The sequence below is a fragment of the Scleropages formosus genome, chromosome 14, assembly GCF_900964775.1.
Source record: "Scleropages formosus chromosome 14, fSclFor1.1, whole genome shotgun sequence".
NCBI lineage: Eukaryota > Metazoa > Chordata > Actinopteri > Osteoglossiformes > Osteoglossidae > Scleropages > Scleropages formosus.
In genome coordinates, this window is record NC_041819.1 from 20826557 (window position 1) to 20851213 (window position 24657).

At 45.9% G+C, this 24657-nt stretch overlaps 1 protein-coding gene across 5 annotated transcripts in view; it reads left to right on the plus strand.

The window, feature by feature from the left end:
• Positions 1-24657, plus strand: part of LOC108928996 (muscleblind-like protein 3) — a 38498-nt gene extending 13841 nt beyond the window's left edge. Inside the window, exons 2-8 of one of the 5 annotated variants that reach the window (XM_029257898.1) lie at positions 1817-2718; positions 5399-5563; positions 5779-5979; positions 9576-9818; positions 14407-14560; positions 19246-19340; positions 21184-21288. In XM_029257898.1, coding sequence (XP_029113731.1) covers positions 2545-2718; positions 5399-5563; positions 5779-5979; positions 9576-9818; positions 14407-14560; positions 19246-19340; positions 21184-21201 — 1050 coding nt within the window. In that variant the 5' untranslated portion in view covers positions 1817-2544 and the 3' untranslated portion in view covers positions 21202-21288. Of the gene's footprint in view, positions 1-1816; positions 2719-5398; positions 5564-5778; positions 5980-9575; positions 9819-14406; positions 14561-19245; positions 20119-21180 lie in introns of those variants that run through there. The other 4 variants (XM_029257899.1, XM_029257897.1, XM_018743254.2 and 1 more) reach the window with 4 other exon arrangements.

Below are 24657 nucleotides of genomic sequence, written 5' to 3' on the forward strand. Positions count from 1 at the left end.
CGTTGCGCAGCTGAGAAGTGCACGTCGACGCACGTTCACCAAGGCTTGTTTTCAAGTGGTATTTGGGGTAGCAGGCGGAGTTGTGGGGGGCACGGTGGCGCAGCGGGTTTGGCTGGGTCCTGCGCTCTGGTGGGTCTGGGGTTCGAGTCCCGCTTGGGGTGCCTTGCCATGGACTGGCGTCCCATCCTGGGTGCGTCCCCTCCCCCTCCGGCCTTACGCTCTGCGTTGCTGGGTTAGGCTCCGGTTCCCCGCGACCCCGTATGGGGTGAGTGAGTGAGTGAGTGAGTCGCCAAGTTGCTTTAGATAAAATCAGTGTTGCACCCTGCCTCCTGGTGTAGCAGCCTTGGTCAAGGTATTTACCCTGAATCGATGCAGTGAAAATTGCCCAGCTGTGTAAATGGGTGAATTACCATGAGTCGCTTAATATTGTGTTACTTTGGAGAAAAGCATCAGTTAAATGATTTTAAATATTAAATGTAAAGGGTGTGTGTACTGTGCTCTGGTTCTCTTGGCTGATGGTGACTTAAGCCCAAATCTCCACTGCCTTCATGGCCCTCCTGCAGCGCCTGCACCGCGGTGAGCCTCATCGGGGCCGTCCGTCTGCCCTCCCCCCCCCCGGCCCCCCGCCCTCGTCCTTTCACCGCGCTTGTGTTTTTGGCTCCGTAACGCGAAGACAAGGTGACGCCAGCGACCGTCTCTACCCACGCCCGTCTTCTCCCGCGCTTGCGTGTCTGCGTCCCGCATCGTTCTCCGTCTCCAGCGTCTGCTCCCTCGCTGCCGCGGTCGCTGGGGAACTCTTCCCGCGGCATCCTCCGGCTTCCGAAACATCTGCGGCGCACCTGTGCCGCGCGTTACCTCGCCTCACCTCCGCTCGTCCCTGCTCCGTCGCAGCAGCCCCCGCCGACCGTTGTCCCGCGTGGCTTCGATCCCCGCGTTCCGACCCCCCCGGTGGCACTCGCTCCGCAGCGAGGCGTACCGCACGCACGTTTCGCTGGCGCAGTGGCGAGCGGGAGAGGGAAAAACCTGAAACGTAACGCTCATTTCCCAGCGTTCTCATCTGTGCACCGGGAATAACAATGAGACCCTCGCCGGAGGAAGGGGCAGAGATGAAACCCGCACGCGTCGCACTTCCTCATTGGTCCTCGGCTCGGCGAGCCTGCTTGCAAAGCCGGCCGTCATTGGCCCCCGTCCTGTCCCACGTAGAGCAGCTGCGGCATGTGCGGCGTTACCCCCCCCCCCCCCACCCCTTATTATTTCTTGATTTTGTTACAATGGCTGCAGACCCCTGCGAGCCGCCACCGCCAGATATGGCCCGCGCCGTCGCTCCGGGGGACATTCGCTCCGCGTTCGACCGCAGCCGCGTCCAGAGAGCCCGTTAGTCGGCGCTGTGCGAGAGTTGCAGGGGTCGTGGGGAGACAGACAGCCTCTCCCTCCTTCCCTCCCTCCCTCCCTCCCTCCGTCCGTCTCTCCTGCGCTTCCTCAGTCTGAGACAGTCTGGCTCCCCTCGTGCCGCTGTCATCCTTCCTTCCTCCTCTGTTTCTTTCTTTTTTTCTTCGCACCCCCACCCGTTCCTGGCTTTTTCACTCCAAGAGCTGATCCTTCTCGTGTTTTACGGCTCCTTCCGTCTCGCCGCTTTGCATTTTTCCCCCCCCTCCGCCGTTCCTGTAAACTTCTGCGTTCCAGCCGTTGAAATGATTGAATAATTTTCGTCTCTGCCGTTTCTGCGTCTCGTTCTTTTCCATCTGTTTTTATTGTTGCTTATTTTTTCCCCTGACAACTTTTTTTTTTTTTTTTTTTCCTCCCCCCCCCCCGACAGAATCTGCTGGAAACAAGGAAACTGGACCAGAAGTGAGGGGGGAAAGAGCGGATTAATAAAAGAGCAGAAGGGACCGTCGCAGTGGGTGTGTGCCGACTGGCTGGATGCGTGCCGACCGGCTGGAGTGCACCATGCTAACGTGAGCGCGGCCCCCCGGCACCCTCGGGCTCCCCCTGTTCGTCCAGCGCTCGCCGGTGGGAGTTTGGATCGGCTCCAGCCGCACGGCACGCCGTGCCCGGATCTCGGACGGTTTGGCCGGTACCATGGCGAAGAGGCTTTTTTGGAAATAAGGACGGAGACGGGAGCTCTTGGAGGAAAGGGGAAGCTGCGTCTCCCGCCCTGCACCCTCTCCTATTGCCCCGTTTGCCGCCGGTAGGCGGTGCCGGGGCGTGTCCCCGTCCGGTCTGGTCCGGTCTACTCCGGGACGCCGGCGTGACTCGCACCCGCTGCCATCATTCACAGCCGTGACGGAGCTGGTCTCTGCTCGCCGGCAACGTTGCGGAGGCGATTTGGGTCGGGGCACGGCTTGCGGGATCGGCGGGAAGGATCTGAATCGACTCGTGGACGGAGTTCCTAACCGTTAACCTTAGAGTTGTGTTTCTGTTCCATTTGTCCTTGGCTTGGACAAGAGCCTTTGTGTTTCGTTTTCCAGCTGCAGACCTCTTGACCGAGGTCGCTCCCCTTAAACTCTTTTCCCGGTGGGCCCCGGGAAGGCCCGGACGCCTGTTATGGCTGTCAACGTGGCGGTGGGTCGGGACACCAGGTGGCTCACTCTGGAGGTGTGCCGCGAGTTCCAGAGAGGCACCTGCTCCCGTTCGGACGCCGAGTGCAAGTTCGCCCACCCGTCGCGCAGCTGCCACGTGGAGAACGGCCGAGTCATCGCCTGCTTCGACTCGCTCAAGGTAACGGCCGCCTTCGGGGTAGTCTGTCGCTCTGCTGGATTTTCCGCTCCTCGTTGAGAAAATTGTTTTCTTACAAGGTGTCGCTGAGGACAAAGTGGGAGCGATGGCTTTGCGACGTAAACGATAAGTTGAACAACATGGGTTCGGTTACGCTGTCTGTCTGACCTTCGTGTCAGCGGAGGAGACGACGGCAGCTCGCAGGTAGCGAAGTGGTGGAAGTCTCATAACCTGGAGATTTGCAGTCTCACAAGGGGGTTCCCGCTGTAGTACCCCAGAGCAGGGTATTTATGCCATGTTGTTAAAGCAAAATATCCCTTGGCGTGAATAAGTCGGAGTCTTGAAAATCCAAAACGGCGTTGCTGTGATTTATTATTATCAGAGCAGTAGATACATACTGATGCAGGCTGAACGGGTGAGGATGGGTTCTGTCCCTTTCGTAGCTATTCTTCGAACTTTGGGCATGACATCTCCTACGGGTAACTGTAATCCAAGCGTTAAAAAAAACTGAAATGACATAGGAAGAAGTGCTACAAAGGACTGCAGTGAGTAGAAATAAGAGAAACGTGTCCAGCCAGAAGTGAACAAGGTGTTGAGGGCAGTCGGACAAGATGATGATGATGATGATGATGATGATGTGGGAAATGTGAACGCTCTTCCCTTCGCAGTCTTGACCACGCCGCACAGGGACTATTATTGACCAGTATCTTAGTAACCTTCCATTTTGCTGCATCATTTTTATATTTCTTCACAAGGAAGCAACAGTGGCAGAGACCCTGCTTCAGGATATTGACTCTACTGCAATATTGTCGTTATTATCTTACTATTGATAGCACTTAGTGGCCGGTGCTTAATAATTCCCTTTTTTCGGTCTGAATTTGTAACGCAGACAGAGTGAAAGTGATCGGTTTGACAAGTTTTCACCAACTCTTGATCGTCAAGCCAGGCGCCCGAAGGTCATGTACATTTTTCTTTATTATCCCTTTTATAATAGGGACAGCCGGTCGCGCAATGGTTGGAGTTACTGTCTTTGAACCCAAAGGTCGTAGGTTCGAACCCCACCTCTGGCTGTACTTAGCCTGAATTGCTCCAGTAAAATTATCCAGTTGTACAAAAGAATAAATAATTGTAGGTAGACTAACGTTGTAAGTTACATGTTCAGTTCTTTTACGTTAATCATTAATTAAGCCTTTCGGTGTCATCTTCAGCGGAGCTGGATTAAATAACGTTCTGACTTAAGCCGAGGCAGTGCTGTTTTTTTAAAACCCATATTTACCAGGTGATGTCTTCCTATTAATGCGACCGTTGTACTCAGAAATCGCGTCGCGCGTTTTAACCGGAACCTTCAGGGACGATAAGTGCTGACCGCCACAACCCAGTTTAGCTTCCCACTCAGGATGTCATGCAGCGTTCAGGCAGGAGCTGGATGCCATTACTCCAGTCACCCCGTCTGACACATTTCGACGGGCGTGGAGATCGCCGAGGCACCGTCTCGTGATGCACGGCGGGACTCGGGCCACCCGCCCCTCCCCCCATCCTTATGGAGTTGCCTTTTTCTCCTTTTTTCCATCCATCACCTCCGTCAGTCTGGCCTCAGCAGTTGGTAGGTGACCTTTTTCCGGAGAGGGACACGAATGATACGGACCCTAGACCCCTGTTCCCCCGAAGCCTTTCTCTCTTTGTAGGTGGCGGAGCGACGGGCAGGGAGAGTCGATCCGAAGGGACGACGCACACCTTAAGTGTGACGGCGCCGGGAGGGGGGTTGGATTACGACCCGCGTGAAGGCGGAAGAGATTGGCGTTCGTGGTCTCGTACTTTTCCTGGCCTCCTCCGTTACGTTCAACACCGCCTGACCACTATCATTCAGACGATACTATTTGATGCATTGTTTCCAACGTGAATAATTTAATGTGCCGTACGTAGCGGTCACCGTTTTCATCGTCTACCCGAAGTGGTCTCGTGTGTTTTCTCAGACAGTCTGGCAGCTACATGATGGTGATTCTGTTGCTACAGTAAGAAAACATGTTTTTTCTACATGTTTATGGAAAACAAATGGAATCCCCAGCTGGAACAGTTAACAGTGAGGGGAACTTTCCTGTGCGGGTTGAGGTCGTATTTCTGTTCCCTCCGTTTTTATTGAGCAGAGAGGGCATGAGGATAAACTTCTCCCTGGTAGCCTCCGTTTCCATGACTACAAGGAGGCGATCCCTGACCTACTCCGTGCTATTTACAGATTTTTATTTCTCTTTTTCTCTCTCGGAGGAGTAGCAAGGTCAGTTTACTAATGTGTCCCACCTTCTTATACACAGTAAATGCATCCCTATTGTTGAATTTAAAGTCCAGCAGGCTGTCGCAGTAGCGGGAGGTTCCGGAAGGTTCTTTGCTGAATCATTTGCCGAAAGGATCTAAATAAACGACCGATCTTCATATAAACCTTCGTCTCTCGCGTGGTGTCCGGGCATTAACGTCTCGCCACTGTTTGTGTCAGCGATGGCTGAAGATAGATGAGAGCACAGCACAGATTTATAGGGGCGAAGGCTCATGGGACTTGGAGTTTAAATAGACTTGTCTCCTTGCTGCTGACGCAAGGGTTGTAACCTTCATTTATCTTCATCGCTGAGGCAACTACGTCATGCGAGGCGATTGTGGATTTAAGTAACCTTCCCTGTCGCTGTCGACCTAGGGGCGCTGCACACGTGACAACTGCAAATACCTGCACCCGCCACCCCACCTGAAGACGCAGCTGGAGATAAACGGGCGCAACAACCTGATCCAGCAGAAGACGGCGGCGGCGATGTTGGCTCAGCAGATGCAGTTCATGCTGCCCGGGGCCCAGCTGCAGCCCATAGTGAGCAGTGGGGAGCGCAAAGATCGCGTGTGTCTGCGTGTATGTCTGTGTGTGTCTGTGTGTGAGAAGGAGGGTTTTTTTTTTTTTTTTTTTTTTCTTTTTTCCTTCCCAATTTTTGTTTTGCATGAATTCTTATTAACGGCAGCTACCAAATCAGCATGCAAGTATGAGTCACGTTCACTTGCCCCGTTTTTCCGGCTCCCCACTTCCTCCAGACAGCGTTCCCGGTCACGCCCTCCCTGGCAACAGATCCCGGCATGGCTTTCAGCCCATACCTGAGCCATATGAGTCCCAGCATGAGCCTGGTTCCGGAGCTGCTGCCCAGCACCCCCGTGCTGGTGTCGGGGAGTCCCGCCACCCTGGCTGTGGGCGGTAGCAATCCCACGCAGAAGCACCTGCGCACGGACAAACTTGAGGTACTACGCCACACAGAGCGTCCATCTGCATGCCCGCAGCCTTGGAGCGCCGCTCGCCTCCCGCCGCCTCTGCTCCTGCCATCTTCTCCCTCGCTGCTCCCGTTCCCCGACTGGACCGGACTCGCTTTCGTATTTACTAAAATTACCGGACGGGTTTTGCTCCTACTGTGCTTCCTTTGCCATTTTGGGCCATGTGCTTTTATTTTTCATTCTTTTATGGAAACATTTCGGTGTCCTCTACTTGCAAAATCCTCAACGTATAAACATGCGAACGAGCATGTCGGATTTAAGATGAAGCATCATCCTTCGTGGATCGAAACGATAAGACGGTGGCAGAGCTGTACCTTGCATGTTGATTTGTGAATGTTTTCTTGGGAGCATCTAGTAGGACAAAATGTACGGTGTTTACTGGCTGGTCTCTTCTATTGAATTAACTGATTTAGAACTGAAATTGGATGTGGAATGTGATATGACACGACCAGCTGTTCCCTGTTGGATCCGTTCTGCCTAGATGGTGAACGTGTTGTGGTAGCCTGAGGAAATGTCCCTGAATGTGTTTTGACAGTGTTCTCCCAGCATTGGTTCTATCCATTCATTGCACAGGAGACTGATGCAACGGTGGTGACGGTTTATAAATATTTAAAACGCAGATTAAAATTCAGTGAGGGGATAATGCTGAAAATGTGTTCCATGAAACAAAACTAGAATTAGATTTTTAAGATTTAAGATTTTTTTTCCATGGTTAAAGTATGATTGATAGCCTCAACTGGAAAAGTCGTTTAGAAATTGCCACATCATCCAAAATAAACGTAGCTTTTGCAATACAGTTTTAGGTAGAGCTTGCTGGGTAACGGCAACGGAGGACTTTCAGTTTTGGCAAAGGTAGTTCTGTTCGTATCCAGCTGTCCATATGGCACCTGGTATAGATCATTAATCTTATCGGAAGTGGAACCATAAAGCTGGGTTTGGTCTTGCATATAAAACTTTATAGGATATTGTTCCGAAATATTACGCGTTAATTCAGCACTTAGGTTCGCTTGGAGTTCTCAATACTAGGCTGAAGTGTCACTTTTGACATTGAACAGATATAAGCTGGTGCTGGAAACAAAAATTACGTTTAGCTGACACTTTTCTGCAAAGCAACTTATAGTGTGAAAGTTACAATTATTTACTCATTTATACAGCTGGGTGATTTTACTGGAGCAATTCAACATAAGTACCTTGCTCAAGGGTACTACAGCCAAGAGTGGAGGTTGAACCTGTGACCTTCGGCTCCAAAGGCAGTAGCTCTAACCATTATGCTACAGGCTGTCTTATGGCACAAATTCCAAAAGGAAATGTTTCCTACATATAAGTAAATAGAGTACTTTATTATCAACACTAATTTCCCTTTGAGACTATTAAATACATTGCAAAAGACCTGCATTTAGAGTGACTTAGATTGATATCTTGTCTAAAATCAAATCTAATTCTGTAGAATTTGAATAAACAGAGGTCTGTGTGTATAAGCTGGATCAGTAGCCATTACTGATCTAGTTTACCGGTTTAGCTGATAAGGTTTTTAGTGGAATATCTTTGTACTTCTCTGTTTAAAAAAAAAAAAAAAAAAAAAAAATATATACACACACACCACTTATCCCAAGTGGGGTCACGGCAAGCCAGAGCCTAACCCAGCAACAGGGGGCACAAGGCTGGAGAGGGAGGGGACGCCAGTCCATCGCAAGGCACCCCAAGTGGGGCTTGAACCCCAGACCCACCGGAGAGCAGGACCCGGTGAAACCTACTGCACCACCATGCCCCCCCAAAAATTAATTAATTAATTTTTTAAAAAATTCTGTTTGGTTTGTATACATCCTATATAGACTAATATGATAACTACAATTGAATTTTTTTTTTCTTGTTACATCCTGACTTCAGAACAACTTTGATATTTCAGTGCTGCCGCTGTTTCAACTGTACTTGTGCTTTATAACCATTTTAAAGTTTGGTGGTATGTTTAGTTCTTAGTTAGGCTCTGTAATCTGTAGGAAGATCTTAGTAAGGAAGGAACCATCATCAAACCATTATCATCGTTACTGAGTTACTGGAACAAGAGGGTTCACTGAAGGTTCGCTGCAACCTGCTAGTGAGGAAGCGGTTAGTCACGGTGCTCCCCGCGTCCCCAAATTAGGAAAATGTTGCGTATGCGGGCCGTTGCCAGGGAAAATGTGTCTGTAGAAAAGTGCTGTTGAGTTGCTGGTTTATAATTGATCCAGGGAACTGTAGCGCAGTGCTCTGTGTGCTCGAATCGCTCTGTCCCAAACGGAGGACTTGAATTTATTCATTTGGCCGATACGTCTGTCTAAGGTGGTGTACAGCTAGGAGTTGGCGGAAGCGGTGGCGTCACTACGGGGTGCGGGGGTGACACCAGAATGACTCTATACAATTTATGTGCAGCGTTTCAGTAGAAATGAATTTTTTTAATGAAAATATCGCTGTAGTTCGTTTTAACAACAAAACCATTTTTCGTCATAAAGTCCACCTTACATGTATCAATTTAGCTACAAGGATAAAACTCTTATGCTAATTTCCGTTTTGAACCTTCCAATGCGCTCCGCTCACAGCGCTCATTATTACCCAATTACAGTGACGCTTCGGATCACGTGGTTTCGTCTCCGCGCGCTGCGAGCACGCGCTCTTGTTTTCGTCGCCGCTTCTGTTTTGTGTAGTCGCCGGTTTTGTCAAACTTTCTGGTGTTTTAGCCACAATTATATTGTGGTAATTAGTATTTGTGAACCTATAACAATAACGTTAAAATAAACATAGTTTTGATGTAGTTCCTAAACGCTTTTACTTCGAATTCTGTTGTTTTCTTACCGAATTTTCACTTACCACATGTCGAAAGTATGTAAATATAAATATATTTAGGCTGTGTGTATGATACTGTAATTTAAAGGTTTAATTTTGCCAGTTGATCATGTCACCACCATTGCCATTGCATTCAGTGAAATAGGGGAATTAGGATTTACCAGTAACGTATAAAAAGCGTTACTAACTAAGGGTTCCGTGTGGTACTGGGGGTGACATCAACCCTAGTGACGCCACCGAGCAGAAGTAAATGACACAACTTTAGGTTCATGATGATCATCGAAGCACACTTTGCATCTGATACCTGCATTTCGCTTGCACGCATTACCTGAGTGGCTGCCCATAGAAATGAGTCAGGTTGAAAATGTATAGATGGGCAGACTGTTCCGAGCAGGTGTCAGGTGACCGAGAAAGACCTGGGTCAAAAAGAGATGGGATTTGGACTAAAAAATGCTGCCAGGGACTCGTTAATTCTGAGGGAGAGTGGGAATTACTGTATTGATAAAATGTGAAGCGATTCCTGTTCAGCAGAGGTTTACCGTGAAAGAAAATTCTGGTAGTGTGTTTAAAAATAGGTGATACGGTCTAAATATCTTGGGACAGGCTGTGTGTTCAGCAGTGCAGCAGTCACTCTTTCTGCTGTGGGTTTCGACACGGAGCCCCACTGTGCCATTAGGCCTTTCTTTTTGTTTTTTTTCCTTGCGATCTGAGGACCATCTCCCCCCCCCCCGCCCCGCCTGTGTCCGCAGGTATGCCGAGAGTTCCAGCGGGGGAACTGCACGCGGGGTGAGAACGACTGCCGCTACGCCCACCCGCAGGAGGCCGCCATGGTGGACGGCAGCGAGAACTCGGTCATCGTGTGCATGGACTACATAAAGGGCCGCTGCTCCCGGGACAAGTGCAAGTACTTCCACCCTCCTGCCCACCTGCAGGCCAAGATCAAGGCTGCCCAGCACCAAGCCAGCCAGAACGCTGCCGCCGCAGCCGCCATGGTAAATCCCAGGGATGCCGCAGTCCGTGAAAGGCAGCCCTGGCGCTCGCGCTGCACCGGGAAGGGTGGAATGAGCTGTCAGTACACAAGAAGGCCACCAGTGATCTCGCAGCATCTGCCATCTTTACCATTTTTCACTGAAATCATATTTTGCCCTTGCTGAAGGTTATGCTGTGAAATGTATTAAAGCACATACAGTACTGTGCAAAAGTCTTAAGCACTTAGATGTTTCACAAAACTATTTGTTTTAGACGGTTATTTAATGTCTTCTGCGTTAGTGTCAATGGGAAAGAGCATATTTTAGATTTCCAAGAATTTCTTTTGCAAAAGGTTACAGTATTACAGTAAAGGTTTTTTATGTCGTTAAAGAAAGCGTGCACACACATACACACACACAGAGTCTGAAACCGCTTATCCCAAGCGGGGGTCGCGGCAAACCGGAGCCTAACCCGGCAACACAGGGCACAAGGCTGGAGGGGGAGGGGACACACCCAGGATGGGACACCAGTCCATCGCAAGGCACCCCAAGCGGGACTCGAACCCCAGACTCACCAGAGAGCGGGACCCGGCCAAACCTGGCATGACCCCACTTCGGACAAGAGGTTGTTGACGATGGATGGTTACTAAGCTTTGTAGGAATTTTATTAATTAAGAGCATTATTTTTGAAAGCATTCTCACTTTACAACTTTTTTCCCCCCAAGTGCCTAAAACTTCTGCACAGTACTGTAATTTCAAAAAAAGAATGATGGCACCACATTGCACTTACTGCCAGATTTTTTTTTTTTTTTCTTTCTTGAGTTATAAGTTTAATGCATCATTCTCTGCAGTTCTCTGGTGTTTGCAGGATTGATGAGTTTCTCTCTTCAGGCAGTTAAAATGGTGATATTATAAAGCTTGACTCGCGCTGTGTTTTTACGTAAAGCTCAGGTCTCGGGTGTGGGACTGTAGCCCACTGGTTAGTTCCTAATCATCAGTTTACTGTAGTGGTTACAGGTGCTGCCTTTGGACCCAAAGCCTGTAGGTTGAAGCCTCATCTTCATCTATAGTACCCTTGAGCAAGATATTTACTCTAAAATTGCTCCAGTAAAATTACCCTGCTGTGTAAATGGATAAATAATTGTAAGGACTTTAATGTTGTAAATTGCTTTGAAGAAAAGTGTCAGCTAAATGAGTAAATGTGTTTTTTTTTTTTTTTTTTTTTTCTCCCCTCTCTCTTCCCCCCCCTCCCCTCCAGTTTGGTTGTGTGGCTGGCAGCTTGCAAAAGGTTTCCTTAGTTTCTTGGATGGATGGTAAATGGTGCGGCATGTGTCAGTGGGTGAGTGGTGTGCGACACCAGCACTGCGGCACTCAAGGTGTGGCTGCGGCTAGTGGAGCAGCAATGGGGCATTGCGGGGGGGGCACCGAAAAGAAGAAGATGTAGTTCCTTTCTTTGAGGAAACGCTACAGGGACGCGTACCGTGTAACACGGGCAGTGGCGCGCAATTGGTTTTGTATGTTACCGTTTTAATGCTTCAGATTAGTCTCTGTTTCACGTTTCCTCCCACCTGCATAGGGCTGCTGGGGGAAGAGATTATAATCCAGGGATTATGGCATACCTCAGCTTTTGTTGGACGCGATTGTCATTTGATTTGGGTAGATGGGGACAGAAGCAGAGAATTTCTTTCTTTGTCACAATTTAGCACAGTTGTTGCCTCTCCTCTTAGTCCTTGAACAGAGTGCGTGTGTGTTCCACCTGTGAACACTTCTGATCTTTGCTGTAGTCAAATATTCCTAGATGCAGATGCTGTCTGAGCCTGTTCCTGTTTTATTTTTAGTGCAACCGTCTCTCCCTTTGTAATTTGTCAGGACGTTACTGGTGAGGAACAGTCTCCGCTGCAGATGCGGAACTCGCCGCCAAAGTGAGACATGAGCAAGTGACTCTACGGTTGTAATTGGAAGTATTTACATTCCATGTAGCAGCGGGGCTTTGTCCCTTTGTTTTTCTGACGTGCTGGGAATGGTTTGGCCGTACTTGACTGATGAATACATCTGATGAGTATTTGTTGAGATAAACCAACCACACGCGCACACACACACAAAAACCATTTGTTCCAATCAGGGTCGCGGTGAACTGGAGCCTAACCCGGAAACACTGGGCGCAGGGCCGGAGGGGGAGGGGACACACCCACGATGGGACCCCAGACCCACCAGAGAGAGCAGGACCCGGCCAAAGCTGCTGCGCCACCGCGCCCCCAACATAAATCAACCAAAAATTTCAATAATCGCTTGTCCCAGCAGGGTCGCTGTGAGCCAGGGAAGGGGGTGGACGCCACTCCATCACAGGGCCATAACTGTTTACCCAGGCACACAGCCAGGCAAAGGTACTGGAGCATTTGCGTGGCAAGCACCTTGCTCAAGGGCACTACAGCCAGAGGCAGGGATCGAACCGACAACCCTCTGAGCCAAAGGCAGCCGATCCCTTACTCGTTGAGATTTTTAAATTAAGATCATGATGACAGTTTAGGTTTTCTGTTTTGAAATATAATTTTAGTGTTCATGTGTTGGAGGCAGGGAATCATTCATCTTCTCTCTCATTGTTTGTTTTTCTTCCTTGCGCTGATTCAAGGATTCTTTCAAGATCTTCTAGTGTCTGCCGCAATTTAAATGGTTCATTCTTGGTTTAATCGTTGTTGCTCGTTTTCAGTATTAGAGTTGTTTATGGTTTGTTGTGCTCTCTCTTTCTCCTCTCGTGCTTGTCATACCTGTGCACGTGCTCTCCTCTTTCTCTATATTCACTTCCCCGAAGCAAAAACTGCAGTCAGCCTGTGACCGTTCATCGAGTAATCCTCATTTACACTGCCAAGTCATCCCATCATGGCAGTGCCCTTTTTAAGCCTTCATACACATTTGCAGTTTACATGTTTTGTGTTGGGGTGCGGCGGGTTCAGCTGGTGCCCGCTGTGTGGCGGGTCTGGGGTTCGAGTCCTGCTTGAGGTGCCTTGTGTCGGACTGGCGTCCCGTCCTGGGTGTTTCCCCTCCCCCTCCAGCCTTGTGCCCTGTGTTGCCGGCTCAGGCTCCGGCTCGCCGCGACCCTGCTTGGGACAAGCGGTTGTTGACAATGGAATGGACAGGAATGTTTTCCTAATTTGTCTCAAAGATGGTGGTGTTCCTCCAGTCATACATGTTACTGAAGGCTTGTACAACAGGGGTGGGCAACCGCTTTTTCCTGGCCGTTGCTGAGATGGACCGACATTATTAGTAGTTAAATAAATTTGATTTGGAACCCTGACGTTCAAAGTCAAATGTATACTGAATACCAAACACGTACATTTTTGGATACATAGCTTGATAATCTTACAATGGCTTGCGCTCATCCAGTAGTTCATTTTTTTCCTAATACAATTTGGTTAATCTAAATTGGGCAGCATGGTGGCACAGCGAGTAGAACAACTGTCTCACAGCACCTGGGTAGTGCGAGAGGATGTGGGTTCGATCCCCACTCAGTCTGCGTGGAGTTCGTATGTTCTCCCTCTGTCTGTGTGGGTTTCCTCCGGGTGCTCTGGTTTCCTCCGATAGTCCAACGACATGCTGTTCAGGTTCACCCATGGTGTGTGAGTGACAGAGAGCGTGTGTGTTCCACTGATGTATGGATGTGTGACCCATTGTAAGCAATGTATCTAGCAGTGTAAGTCATCTTGGTGAATAAGGTGTGTGGGCTCATAACACTACATAGAGTTCACTATAAGTCACTTTGGAGAAAAGGTGTCTGCTAAATAAATAAATGTAAATCAGCGACCACACACTTTTCAGAATGGCCACTTGTGCCAATTGCTGACCGCTGGTGTATAATCACAGTCATATGCGTAACTTGGGTTGTATGTTTCCCCCACAGTGTTGAACGAAGCCTAATGCCTCCTCGGTATTTGTGCATAACTCAACTGAGTGCTATTGCTGGTATCTTTTTTTTTTTTTTTTTTTTTTTTTTTTTTTTTTTTTTGGTCCCCACAGTATCTACCTAGAACTTTTTATACCTCTTTATCAAGTACTTTTGTCTGTGTCCATCAGTATAAAAATAATGAGTTTTACCTTATTATTTACTGGTCAGTTTTTGTGTAGACAAATACCTGTATCTGTGCATCTTGTAAATCTGGAATTTAGAAAGCATTAGTATTCATTTTCTCAGTGTTTTTGTTTCAGCAATTCAATCCTGGAATACATCATATTCATTACATATACTATTACATTACATTATCAGTATTCAGTGCATGTGTTACATAATGTTAGGGTCATGCAGCATGTTCTTACGGATGCTGCCATCCACCAACCTATGTTACTATGCATCTTTGGGACACTATCGGTGACTAAGTGCTTCTTAGGCATATGGAAAAACGGATGTGAAAACAGGCGTATGCAGAAATTCTTTGTGGATCTGATATGTCTTGGAGGTACAGACCTGATTTGTATGTAGCCTGCTACCCTACTACCCTACTTCGGTCGTCCAGCTCACGATATTATTTGTCCAGTGATGATTCCCCCTCCCCGTGGCCTGTTCGCTGTTTCGCCACAGAATTCATTTCTGTCTCTCTCTCTCTCCCTCCCGCAACAACAGGCTCTGCCTCCAGGGGCCCTGCAGTCAGTGCCGAAGAGGCCGGCGGTGGAGAAGAGCAACGGGGGGGCGGCTGCCGTCTTCGGGCCCGGCATGTTCCACTACCAACAGGCTCTGGCTAACCTGCAGCTGCAGCAGCAGGCGTTCATCCCCGCCGGTGAGCTGGGGGCGACGTAGAGGCCCAAGCAGAGGTCTCAAGAAAGGAGGGAATTCACAAAGCAATCGCACACGAAGGGCTTTTGCAGGAATGCTCACGAAAACCTGAATGCACACCATATTAAGGCATGTGTTTGAGGAGCAAGGGCCGAGCTGTAGCGCGAGGGCACAGGAGGTTAAGTGCATGACCTGTGAAGGAGAGCAGCAGAGTTTTATATCCATAAAGCAACGCGTCATATGAAGCACTCCGTAGCAGGGATCGCAGTTGGGGATCTGCTCTGCCTTTTACCCCGTTTTCCTTTCCAGTGTAATCATGACCAGTGACCCACTTCTTGAGTCTGTCTCACTGTAAACAAGACGGCGTCTCCAGCTTCGGAGCTGTGAGTGCAGGCATACACACCTACTCTCATGGGCTGGCTATCCGCCGCACCCCCCACCCCACCCCACCCCACCCCACCCCACCGCAACGTGGCATGGCAAGGACTCGAACCAGCCGCAGAGCACACGGCAAGCTGCGCTGCGCCCCTAGGGAGGCTTAGAACAGACTTTGAGCAAAGTGATGACCTGCATAGCACTTAGAGCTTATGCCCTGGAAATTTACTTCATTAACAATGCAGAAGTAAAGTGAGACTGAAGGGCCATAAATTACACTGCCCACTTGTGGCTTTGCTGTGGCTCTCCACTGTGCCTCTCAGCTCTTGTTTGCCCCCCCCCCCGCTGTCAGTCTGGTCCCCACCAAGTGTGGAGACCTCTGCTATGTGTGTCTCATTGTACATGCTTCCATGTGGTAGTGAGAGCAAGAAACCAGTTTCAGCTGTGGAATGGGAATGCTTTTTCACTCCAACTATGCTGCCATCCTCTGCTGACCTTTGCTGATCTATTACAGGCCATTCGAAAGGCCCTGCTCCTGTGGTGGAGGGCAGTCAAAGGGAGAGGTGGGACTAGAGCAGCTGCACCCTCCCCCCAGTCAAAGACAATAATCACTTAAAGTACTTAAAACAAGTGAATTAAGTAAAAGTAATCATCCGAAAGTGTACTTGCGTATACGTCAAGAAGTATCACTTCACAAAATGAATCAAGTGTTAGGTTACTTTGATTCAGTTTAGGCTTTTTAATGCTCTGAACCACTAGCAGTGTTAATAGTTTAAATATACAGCTTTAAGTCATGGAAAAAAAATGTATCTATGCAGTTGGTCCCCTGGTTATGAACTTAATTGGGACTGAGAGTTCATGCTTTACCGAAAGCCTGTAAGGGGGGTGTGTGCTGGCGCAGCGGGTTTGGCCAGGGCCTGCTATGTGGTGGGTCTGGGGTTCGAGTCCCGCTTGGAGTGCCCTGCGACGGACTGGTGTCCCATCCTGGGTGTGTCCCCTCCCCCTTCTGCCCTGCGCCCTGTGTTGCCGGGTTAGGCTCCGGTTCACCGCGACCCCGCTCGGGACAAGCGGTTGTAGACATTGTGTTTGTAAAAGCTTGTAAGTCAAATGTAACACACGGTGAACGAGGTGCTCGTCGTTGCTTGTATAAGCTGCCTTTCGTGCGATGTGGTAGAAGCAGTGGTACTAGACGAAGCGACTACCTTGAGAATCCCGCATTTGTATCTGTATCCCTCTGTCTGTGGAGAATTATACTTTTGTTAACAATGTTGTATTTCACTTTGGAGAAAAGTGTCTGCTAAATGGATAAATGTAGGTGCTATTGTCAGCAACCCTGACAGCTCTGCGGGGTGGGTGGCTCAAGCACGTGCCTTGGAGCTCAGAGGTATTCACGGCACAACGAAAAGCTGCGCCCAGAGGACGGAGTAGTACGTCTATGGGTCCGGGGTTTCTTTTTCATTGATCACATCACACAAAATTCAGTAATGTCCAATGCAGACACACACACACACACACATTTTCAGAACCGCTTGTCCCAAATGGGGTCACGGGGAACCGGAGCCTACCCGGCAACACAGGGCGTAAGGCCGGAGGGGGAAGGGGACACACCCAGGACAGGACGCCAGTCCATCACAAGGCACCCCAAGCGGGACTCGAACCCCAGACCCACCGAAGAGCAGGACTGTGGTCCAACCCACTGCGCCACCACACCCCCCCAATGCAGACATATTAAGAAATATAAGCATAATTTTAAGAATTTTTAACTTTTTTTTTAAATGTTCTTCACCTTGAAGTGCAGTAGTACATGGAGATGGAGGATGGCAGAGAGGAGCCGTTTCACTAACAGGCTCAAGACTGGTAGAAGGCAGAGGGATCATTCTGCACTCTTTCAGAAGACCTGGGGCAATACTCACTCAGTGACTCAGCCTACATAGAAATTTTGAATCGCACACCTAAGCTTCGAGTCAGTGCGTCGGGCGAAGCTTAGGTGTGTGTGATTGAAATTTGTATGTAGGCTCTCTGTATGGAAGATGAATACAGTGGTCCCCCCTTATCTACGGGTTTGCTTTCCGTGGTCTCAGTTACCCGCCGTCAACCGCGGTCTGACAATATTAAATGGAAAATTCCGGAAATAAACAATTCATAGTGTTTTAAATTGCCCGCTGCTCTGAGTAGTGTGATGAAATCTTGCGCCATCCCGCCCAGGACGTGAATCATGCCTTTATCCACTGTATTTAAAAAAAAAAAAAAAAAACTTTTTTTTCCCCAAAAAATCAATACCTATGATGGCATTGGTTCTTAGTTTTCTTTCTTCTTCTTCTGTATAGGAAAAAACATGGTGTGTATATATAGGGTTTAGTACTGTTCGTGGTCTCAGGCATCTGCTGGGGGTCTTGGAGCATTTCCCCTGCAGATAAGGGGGGGGCTACTGTACTAAAAAGTTAGTTACTTGAAAGGAATGGGACTACGTGGGGGGACTAGCTATTTTTGCTTTAGGAAAATATGTTCTCAGTGTTTAGTTATATTCAACATTAAATTACTATTGTGTGAATATTGTCACACTAAACATTTTTCACAACACTATCCTGGCCCTAGTTATTTTAGTCATGAGAAAAAGATAATTCACAAAAGTTAAATGAAAATGAACGTCGTTCTCACTGACTGTCATTAACCACTTGTCCAAGTCAGGGTCTTGGTGGTCCGGGGCCTATCCGTGGAGTTCAGGGCACTAAACTAGTCAGGGTATGCCCTGGTTGCCAGTCTGCTGGAGGGTAAAACACGCACTCACATTTTTTACCACTGTACATGTACTTTACATGTGGAGGAACATTGTTTCGTTTCACTGTATACTTTACCAGCTGTATATGGTTGAAATGACGACAAAGCCACTTGACTTTAGTTAATAAAACAGGAGTAACTTACCCAATAACTTCAAGAACAATTTAAAAAAAATTCCTGTACTGAAATTCATGTTTAAAATTGAGGAGAAATTATTTTTAACTTGTTAAACTGATTTTTTTTCCACAGTTCTGCTCTTACTTCTCAACACGAGTGAACGATGTTGTCAATGAAAGGGACGTCAGAAATCTGCAGTAAACTTTTGTTTACTTTTATAAGCGATTGGTTGGTGAATTCCCAGAAAACAGCTAACAGGAAGGAGGTGTTAATACTGTGGTTTTTTTTTTTTTTTTGAGAAATTTACTGAACTAATGGAGTCAATATCTTGTTACTACCCTCGACTGCTACGTACAGTTGCACAGCCCAGGTCTTTCTCACCCTGATATACTCTCTCATACCACTCCTAGCTTGCCTTGTCCACAAAGTCATTGGAACAGCATCTTCTGTACTCATCTTCAACAAGGTCTTCACACACTAACCGAAATCATAGGTTTAGGAAGTGTAGTGTGTGAATGACAGAGAGAGTGTGTTCCACTGATCTATGGATGAGTGACCCTGTGTAAGTAGTGTATCTAGCAGTGTAAGTCACCGCGGTGAATAAGGTGTGTGGGCTCATAACACCAGATAGAGTTCATTGGAAGTCGCTTTGGAGAAAAGTGTCTGCTAAATAAGTAAATGTAAATAAGTTGGTGACGACCACTTACAAGCTCGTGGACAGTCGTCGGTGCACGTTTGTCGTTCTGTTCCTTTGTGTCTCCCACTTTATTCTTATATCTGTGCTTATATCACTGTCTTTTTTTCACAAATACATTTACACCCCTTCACTCATATATACATATGTATGTATGTATATGTGTCTCGGTACTGTGCATATATGCACACACATTCACATTATTTGTCATGAAGGGAATGCGTTTGTTTAGTCACAGGTGATGACTGTCCATTAAGCCGAAGGAGGACAAAACCAGAGTCGGGAATGCCAACATCTATTGGATGATGTAAAAATGTTGTTGCAGTGCATTATGGGATAAAACAGAAAGAGTGCAGCTTTGAAAATAAGTGCATTTGCATGATAGAAAAACATAAATGCTGTCTAAAACACCCCCTCCCAAAAGAAATGTTTGATGGTTGATTTTACTTGTATAGCTGTTAACAGTAATTTTTTAATTGCAGTTTGATTTTATTCATTTTATTTTGACATTGTTGACTTTATACAGTAACATCTTTTTTTTTTTTTCCTATATTTTATTCGCATGCCTTCGTTCTGGTTGAAAACCTTCATCTTGGTGGTGTCACATGACTTGTCCCCAACCCTGTTCCCCCTTGTCATACCACGGCTGCCGTAACGTTTCCTTCTCCATTCCACCTGCCCCTCCTACCTCTCCCTTGTCTTTTGTCCGCCTCTCCCGAAAAAAGTTGCCATGATGCACGGTGCCACGCCCTCCACTGTTTCGTCGGCCACGACACCCGTCACCAATGTCCCTTTTGCGGACACGCCGGCATCCAATCAGGTTTGCCCCTTCATTTGGCTTTCCTTTTTGTTAAGCGACGGTGACCCTAGCGCGCACCCCTGGGGACACCACTTTCAGTTTTCTGTGTAGGACCACCCTTTGTCTCCGGTTTCTCTGGACTTGTAGAATTTCAGTTCTTCACTCAGCAATCTTCAGTTAAGGATGTAAAAGCATTTTTTAGCTTATCAATGAAACTGGCTGGATTTTGAGTATTTGCAACCAGAATTTGGAGCTTCTCGTTTGTTGTCGCTTTGTGTGCCTTTGTGCTACTGCTTCTGTGTGTGTGTTGGGGAAACTGCAAAGTGCCCTTTAGGCCCTTAATCATACAGCAGACTTGTAAGGCTATTCAACAAAGTTGGACGGAATTGTTTTTGCTGACTTCACAGTTGAAATGAGTTTTTTGCTACTAATATAGAGTGAGTTGTATTGATAAACAGAGTTAATTAATTAATGTATGGAGGCTGAAACTTCTGCCTTGCAATACAACTTGCTCCATCTATCGAAGATTTTGCTCTGTGTGTTACAGACACCTGTTTTATGTGTACAGAGAATCAGCATCATCGGCATAAAATTATATACATTTCATAATTTCACATGTTGCTTCCAAATGATGATGTTCAACTTTTCAACACAGTTTTCATTATATACAGGATGGTCATTTATTCATTCATTCATTCATTCAGACACTTCCGGAGAATCATGTAATGAAACCCAGTTAAACTTTGGAAATGTAAGGGGAAACTTTTCAGAAAATATGAAGGAAAAATGTTTAACTATGACTGCCTTGAATTCTTTTTTTTTTTTTTTTTTTTTTTTAAATTTTTTGAAATCATTGATTTAAAAAATTCCATATTTTCAGTAAGCACATTTTAAATATGTATTTCCTTTCACTATAGATTTCGCAGTTATCAATAAATGGACTGAACAGCAACATGTTTGTATTTTGATGATTATTACCAGTAGAAAAGTTTGCATTTTATAACATTAATAACATATAAAAATTTATGTATTGTCCAGATGCTTGTGGATAATATAAATAAGAATTAATTTTGTTCTAGGTTTGATGTGTATGTAACGGGATACTTTTTGATCACAAGAATATGAAAGGTTTCATACGGACACGGTCCTGCCCCCCCCCCCACTTGAATGTCAGAAGCTATAATCTTCTACTGAAAAAAAAGTACTGGTACAAAATTAAGGCATCATTAGTATCTTCTGTTAGCATACCACCATATAGATCATGTTGTATTAAGAAAAGGTTGAAATAAAGCTAGGATGAATGTTTAGTTTTAGTGAGTTTAATCATTTTTCAGGGGATTCCAGTGTTTTACCAAAGTGTGGGTCCACTCTTTAAATTTGTTTAAATAGCTTTATTAGCCGAGTTAATGGACATCCACATGTATACTCATGTTTTGTAGCATTTTCGGGTAGTCACAGTCCAGTAAATTTCTGCTGCTATAGAACAGTTTAAAAAGTTGTTCCTAAGGACCAGGACTTGGGAAGAGGAGAGCATGCAGTAGCTGCTCTGCTTGGTTGTGTTGTGGTTGTGGGTTGACGGTTCTGTGCTGGGGATCTTTTGCTTATTTACTCAAGTTTATGAGTGTTATTTTTAGTTTAAATATAATTATTATTCCATTTTCTAGTATGATTACTTTTGCCTTTGAATTACAATGTAACCCTGCCACAGACCTGTTGAGTTTAAGTATAGAGTCTCTATAATAGAGACTTTTCAGACCTGCCTCCAGTTTTCTTCTGCATTAACTGTACCTGCAGGCATATAACACTAGTTCTGTGTACGTTGAAGTGTCCCACCTTACTTTTGTCTGTGTTTGTCTTGCAGTAGATGCTGGTGAGGTTCTGAGCACGGGCCCAATGGATCTTCATTGTGTCCCCATGGACACCCCATTCCACCCCATACCCAAAGTGCTAATGACGTCTCAGGCGGCTCTGAACCCAGTAAGCCTTTCACGAAACCCGAGTTAAAAGATGACCACATCGCTTATAACGTCTCTCTCGACATACCGCCAAGACCCCTAAAATGAGTCAAACACAGAAACTTGTGCCTACTCCGAATCTCAAATTGGCAATAGTATGGACATACTAATTAATCCTGACCTACGTTATTATACCAGTATTTTAAGCCATGCTGAGATTTTACCAAACATGTCAAGAAGATTGAAGGAATTCCTCCTGCGATGCTGAAATGGGCCCCCTGGGCACCTCATGCAACACCCATTAAAATGACCTCCCTGTCCTGCCCATACAGTGGATTTTGCAGCATGTACTCATGTCGTATAAGCAGAGGCCTCTGTGTGTGCCTGGGAGGCATGTTCACACAAACCAGCGCGCGCACACACACACACACACACACACACACACACACACACACACATGAATGTCTGCCCGCAAACAGAACAGCCATGTGGAGTGGGAAGTTCACACTCAAAGACTAACCACGAAGAACACGGGATCCAGTCTGACTCCCCAAAGAGAAAAAGAAAGAAAGAAGTGTATCATGTTTCTTAAATGAAATGGATTAGATTTTTTTTTTTTTTTTTTCCTTTTTAAAGAAATGTGTTTGTGAAGTGTTACCCTGGTTTTGTGTTTACATTTCAGAGGTGATCTCTACATTTCTCACTGTTTAAATACAGAAATATCTATTGGGTGATAGAAAAGGTCATGTCAATATCCTTTTGGACAAATTCCCCAAACTTAGGCGCGTGTCGGTTTTACGGGTGCCTTTTTCATTTAGCCACTGTCTGTAACATGGTGGTTACCGAAACTATAAACTACACCGATGATGAAAAACATAAGAGAGAGGAATAACGCAGTCCTACACGGTAGAAAGAAATCAAAATAGTCTTGAGTAAATGGCTACAGAGTGTGAAAGGAATGGATATAATTTTAAAGGAATAGGAGGGAAAACGGTATGGTGCAGTAATGAATCAATCTCAATAATAATTGTCACTCTTTTTGTTCAAATCCACGCATGAAAGCTCATTACAGAAGTGATGGATTGTATTTTCAGTAAACCCTGGCCATCGGTCCTGTGTTCACACAAGTTGCCTGAAGAAGGAATGACAATCTCGGGTGAAACACCTCCTCGTACGTGGACTGTGTACGTTCCAGTGCAGTGGTTCGCAGGGTTGCGTCAATTGCTAGGTACTCTTACGGGAAGTCATGCACTCAATTAACATTGTTTTTGCTAAACAACTTTTGTAAAGGGTAGGGGATAATTGTCACCACAGTAGACTGCATAAATTTACTAATGCGGATTTTTTTAAAAACAACATTTTTGTATCAACATGGTTGATAAAAACGGGATATTTTCCTGAGATCCAGCGCAAAAAATAAAAGAAAAAAAAATTCCCATTCTGATTGATTTCTATGATTTATAGGAAGTTGTCCAAGCTCCACCCCCTGCCACGGTATCATTTAAAAGCATTGAATGTCTGAAAAAGATCAATTTCAACTCCTGTGATGTGAATATGGGCTCAGCATTGTAGCATGTAGAGTCTGGAAGATCACTTAAAGATGTGTCTTCTAAAGCAGTGTTGTGGAGTCGGAATCGGAGGCAATTATTGGGTTACAGGAGTCGGTAAAAATGTACCATATAAGTCGATCCAGCGTATGAGTCGACCCCCAAAAATTAGAGGTGTAATATAGGATTAAGCCTGTATTTGCCGGATAAGTTGACCCCCAAAATAATGTGCAACTTTTGGGCAGTGCTGTCGGAGTCGTGGAGTCGGCGTCGGAAGCAGCTATTGGGTTTATTGGCATTGGAGTCGGAGTCAAAGGTTTTGTGTACCGACTCCACAGCCCTGCTCTAAAGGGGACAGAAATGAATAGTGGAGAATATTGTTTTCTGCAACAGAGTGTACTGACCTCTTGAATAGGATGTTAAAGTTGCTAAATGACCGGTCCAACAATGTCACATGTCGTAAGAAATTCTGGGGAAAACAGGTACGGTTTTTTTCGTTTGGGAGGACTCGGGAAAAGACAGCATGTGGAGAATTATGCTGTTGGTCCCTTCACTGCAGTTCAGCAAATGGAGGGTGGATTATACTTAAGGCACTTCCCAAAGAACATGGTAAATACACGGTATAAGTAAGATAGGAAATTGCTTAGGTAATATTGTTAAAAAGGCTGTTATTTTTGCTGTAAATGTTTTCCTGTGATTGCACTGTGTTCTTTGTAATGCAAAAACAGATGTTCGGTGTGGCTTTTCAGATGCTGTGTAAGACTTGAGGAACACTGTACTGCTGCGGGGGTTTCTTGACTCTCAGAAAAGGTGGCAGTGCTGACTTTTTTTTTTTTTTTTTTGAATATATTTCAAGGTTCAGCACTATCTTGAAACTTTGACATTTTTGTCTTTGTATAGTCCTGCTAACAGGATTCTTGTGATAGTCATTTTTTCACATTCCCCCTATTTCTGTTTTTTTTTTTTTTTTTTTTTTCTCTCCCTCTCTTCCCCCCCTGGGAGTTTTTAGGTGTTATTCAAGACAACACATATCATCAAACTTAAGTAAACAAAGTGTACCGTCTTTAAATATGAATGTTAGAAGGACATTTTTCTGACTTTTTCTGAAGAAAAACCAGTGCAAAAAGACCTTTATTTCTTACTTTTGAGATGTTTAATATTTAATTTGTCATGCAACGGTTGATTCTTCGAAAAAGATAAGCGACTGTTGTCCAGCACCTTTAATGTACTGGTATTTCACTTTTAGATCGTCTCTAAGAATGACTGATGTATTTTTACTGAAAATCTGAGGATATCAACTTAAGAGAGACAGAAGTGATTGTATTAATGTAATGTATCACTGGAGGATAAATATTTCATTATAGCTTAAACCTTGTTCCTGTAAAAGTAATGTAATTAAAACTGAGTTGGAGATTTAAAGAGAGGGATCTGCTATCCTAAGTATCCCAGTGTAGGTGTTAGGAACCTCTCCCTCTATTGCTCTGTCCTTCTTTCACTCTCTCATCCCTGCTTCTTCTCTGATGGGAATTTTGCCTTCTCCAACTGCTGCTCAGCTGGAAAAACAAATGACTTGACTGAAAAAAACGTGCCTCATTGAGGGCCTTAGTCACAAGTACATTCACTGTTTCACTGGTGTACTTTCCTTGTTCAAGGAGTTTAAACTCCTTAGTTACCTAGTTAGCTTAATCCAAGTGTAAATATGATAACTTGTTTCTTAATCTACATTCTTCTACTAGATTTATAAGTTGTCATCTTATTTTTTACTGTACTGTTATGACTTTTTTTTTTACTAAATATTATTGCAGTTAGTAATCTCATGTTACTTTCTACTATCAA